Source organism: Salvelinus sp. IW2-2015, unplaced genomic scaffold, assembly GCF_002910315.2.
Source record: "Salvelinus sp. IW2-2015 unplaced genomic scaffold, ASM291031v2 Un_scaffold16393, whole genome shotgun sequence".
NCBI lineage: Eukaryota > Metazoa > Chordata > Actinopteri > Salmoniformes > Salmonidae > Salvelinus > Salvelinus sp. IW2-2015.
Genome location: NW_019957565.1, coordinates 742479 through 746775, shown reverse-complemented (window position 1 = coordinate 746775; position 4297 = coordinate 742479). Strand labels below are relative to the sequence as shown.

The window sequence follows — 4297 nt, the reverse complement described above, 5'->3', positions numbered from 1 at the left end:
CTTTTACAATGTGCATCTAAATCTTTTAAGGGGGGGGGGGGTCAGAAGGATTACTTTATCCTATCCTAGGTATTCCTTAAAGAGGTGGGGTTTCAGGTGTTCCGGAAGGTGGGTGATTGACTCCGCTGTCCTGGCGTCGTGAGGGAGTTTGTTCCCCATTGGGGGGCCAGAGCAGCGAACAGTTTTGACTGGGCTGAGCGGGAACTGTACTTCCTCAGTGGTAGGGAGGCGAGCGGCCAGAGGTGGATGAACGCAGTGCCCTTGTTTGGGGTGTAGGGCCTGATCAGAGCCTGAAGGTACTGAGGTGCCGTTCCCCTCACAGCTCCGTAGGCAAGCACCATGGTCTTGTAGCGGATGCGAGCTTCAACTGGAAGCCAGTGGAGAGAGCGGAGGAGCGGGGTGACGTGAGAGAACTTGGGAAGGTTGAACACCAGACGGGCTGCGGCGTTCTAGATGAGTTGTAGGGGTTTAATGGCACAGGCAGGGAGCCCGGCCAACAGCGAGTTGCAGTAATCCAGACGGGAGATGACAAGTGCCTGGATTAGGACCTGCGCCGCTTCCTGTGGTGAGGCAGGGGTCGTACTCTGCGGATGTTGTAGAGCATGAACCTACAGGAACGGGCCACCGCCTTGATGTTAGTTGAGAACGACAGGGTGTTGTCCAGGATCACGCCAAGGTTCTAGCGGTGCCACCACCCCGCTGACCAGAAGCTCTCGGGGTGTGCGAGAACACGTGGGCGGACGAAGAGAGAGCAGTAGGAGTAGCAGTGTTATCTGTGGTRATCCATGTTTCCGTCAGTGCCAAGAAGTCGAGGGACTGGAGGGAAGCATAGGCTGAGATGAACTCTGCCTTGTTGGCCGCAGATCGGCAGTTCCAGAGGCTACCGGAGACCTGGAACTCCACGTGGGTCTCTCTGGTGGTCCCAGCGCGCACGATAAAAAAGCGATAAAAAAGCACGATAAAAAAAGCATCCCGCTGATAAAAAAGCTGGATGTAGAAGTCCTGGCCTGGCGTGGTTACACATGATCTGCGGTTGTAAGGCCAGTTGGACGTACTTCCAAATTCTCTAAAACGACGTTGGATGCAGCTTATGGTAAAGAAATTAACATTAAATTCTCTGGCAACAGCTCTGGTGGACATTCCTGCATGCCAATTACACACTCCCTCGAAACATCTGTGGCATTGTGTGACAGAACTGCACATTTTAGAGTGGCCTTTTATTTACCCCAACACAAGGTACACCTGTGTAATGATCATGCTGTTTAATCAGCTTCTAGACATGCCACATCTGTCAGGTGGTTGCATTATCTTGGCAAAGTAGAAATGCTCACTAACAGGGATGTAAACAAATTTGTGCACAAAATGAGAAAAATAACCTGTATGGAACATTTCTGGGATCTTTTATTTCAGCTCATGAAATATGGGACAAACACTTTACATGTTGCGTTCACATTTTTGTTCAGTGTAGATACAGACACATTACAGAAAAGAATCGAACCCTTTTTTCCAATTTTCACCTAAAATGACATACTGTACCCAAATCTAACTGCATGTAGCTCAGGACCTGAAGCAAGGATATGCACATGTTTGATACAATTTGAAAGGAAACACTTTGAAGTTTGTGGAAATGTTTTATTAATGTAGGAGAATAACACATTAGATCTGGTAAAAGATAATAAAAAAGTATTTTCTCATCATCTTTGAAATGCAAGAGAAAGGCCAAACATTGATAGGATCCTAGGTGTAATTTAGATTTTGTCCACAGGATGGCAGCAGTGTGTGTGCAACGTTTCAGACTGATCGAGTGAAGAATTACCTAACTACACAATATTTTGTATCAAGTCTGCCAGGAGTTTGTCCAAATGTGCCGAATTGGTAAATTCATACATTTTCAAGTACATAACTATATTTTTGGCCAATACCGATAATAAACATTTTAGCCGCCTTTTAAGAATTCTAGTACAGTTAAATAGTTAACACACATTGACGCAGCGGTCTAAGACACGGCATCTCAGTGCAAGAGGCGTCACTACAGTCCCTGATTCGAATCCAGGCTGTATCCGACCGTGATTGGGAGTCCCATAGGGCGGCTCACAATTGGCCCAGCGTCGTCCGGGCCATCATTGAAATTAAGAATTTGTTCTTAACTGACTTGCCTAGTTAAATAACGGTTACACACACACCAAAAAGTTATTTTGTCGGCATTTACGTATGTCCCCCATTACAAGTAAAACATAATCAAAACCTATTTCTTTCACTTACTTGCTGTGCTGTTTCGTTGTTCATTTGTTCAGTCGTTTCATTCTCAAACAGGATTTCCATGGAACGCCATTTGGGTCTTCCGTGTCAAAAAAGATACACTAAGCTTGTTGACCAATCAGGACTGCACATCATATACAAATTTAATGCGTTCATTCATTTTTTACATAGTTATTACACATTGATTACACTATCACTTGTATTTCATATTTCACTACGATTCATCGATATGTATGCTATGATGCTGGTAAAGTTGTCTCGCGCACCTACAGTGCTGGTCATGAAAAATGGATGCAAACAATTTTCTTCCCCAAAAATATAGCAAAACGACAATCTGTTTCAGTTGCTATAGTTAGCTAGCTAAAATTAGATTTAAAAACAGATTAAAAAAACATTTTACGGAACAGCGGGGACTGTGAAGCAACACAAACATTGGCACAGACACATGCATAAACACACACACACACGATAACATACACATGGATTTAGTGATGTAGACATGTGGTAGTGGTGGAGTAGGGGCCCTCTACTCCACAATGTTTTAAAATTGTATGAACGGCCTTAATTTTGATAATAAATACATGGATAGGCATTCATTCAAATGCAATGTAGGCCAGCAATAGCTGTGTTCGAATAATCATACTAACCGCACTAACTGTACTATTTGTGACGTAAATTGAGTATGTGGTTTTCTTATTGTTCATAGTGTAACGACCCTGGGTTTATAAGCGCGGAAATCGACTCTGCCGCACGAGCAAGCTTTTGCGGCACTGTCAATAGCGCGCCGGACCTCGGGCCACATGGTCGAGGGTTCGAGACCTGCTCCCTGCCTGTTTCATTACAATTGTATGGATATAGTTAGTATGCCAGAAGTTCCAGGATGTCGTACTAAATTCGCTAAAATATTAAATATACAAGCAGTGGACACTATTTCTGTGCTTTTATGGCCCATAATACAATTCTTCCGGAAATGGGCGTGGCTTCACTCCTTTTTCAGATTTCAAGAAAATGGCGGAAAATGGCGCCGCAGTCCGACGAGAGCGGATACAATTACATTGCTTTAACTAACTATGACAAATGTTAAGAAAATTACATTCCTTTAACTAACTATGACAAATGTTAAGAAAATGTTGAGCAATGTAATAAAGTAATGACTGTTCAAATAAGTAACACGTTATGTTGGCTGACAATTTGTTAGCTACACTATCCTTACAAATCGCAGCATAGCATTACAGCAGTAATGTACCGGTATGTTAGTTAGCTAACGTTAGTTGGCCGGGACCGAACATTGAGATGTTATGGACGCAGACCCATTATAATTTTGTTGACCGCGCTGACGCGGGAGTGAAGTTCTAGCAAATGTATCTGACAAGAGAGTTACAATTGGATAGACCGAAGTAATGAAACTGGGGAATATTGGCAGAAAGACAGTAATGGTGACAAACCTGTTCGATGTAACTTTATTTCAGGTTTAATGACGATATCCAGCAGTTTCTGTAGACGGTCGTTCTCCTCCTTTGTACGGACAAATTCTTCCTGGTACTGTGCTATCGTTTGTTCAACTACCTCGAATATCTCCTCAGCAGCCGCTGTTAATCGCTGGTTGAGAAACCCTCTCAACAACTGTATTTTAGACATTTTAGAGAATTCTAGTTTGTTGCTAGCTAATTAGCCAATGTTGTTGCTTAGTACAGTAAAACAAAAAGAAATTCAACAACGTGTCATGGCTGTATAGCGTATTAAATGTACTATCGCCACCTGCTGGAGTGGAGTCCAACAACGTCAGTTTGCTTTTTATTGAATGGAAACGGTGTGGTACTGAGCTACCAGTTGATAAACGGGGAAGGGGTTGTGTTCACAGGAGGTTGGTGGCACCTTATTTGGGGAGGACGGGCTCATGGTAATGGTTGGAACGGAATGGTATCAAGGGAATTGTTTATATATTGTCCATTTTTTTATTATATTTTAGTGATAATGCCAGAGAAGCAGGTTTTTGGAGGATATATTGGCACAGGTGTTGTTACGCCCCCGGGCAAAC

The 4297-nt window shown here is 43.4% G+C and overlaps 1 protein-coding gene across 3 annotated transcripts in view; it reads right to left on the bottom strand.

Annotated features, from left to right (window-relative positions):
* Positions 1-3999, bottom strand: part of LOC112080610 (uncharacterized) — a 19300-nt gene extending 15301 nt beyond the window's left edge. For all 3 annotated transcript variants that reach the window (XM_024146435.2, XM_024146433.2, XM_024146436.2), the window contains exon 1: positions 3705-3999. In XM_024146435.2, the coding sequence (XP_024002203.1) occupies positions 3705-3897 (193 nt within the window). In that variant the 5' untranslated portion in view covers positions 3898-3999. The remainder of the gene's footprint in view (positions 1-3704) is intronic.
* Positions 4000-4297: the final 298 nt, after the last annotated feature.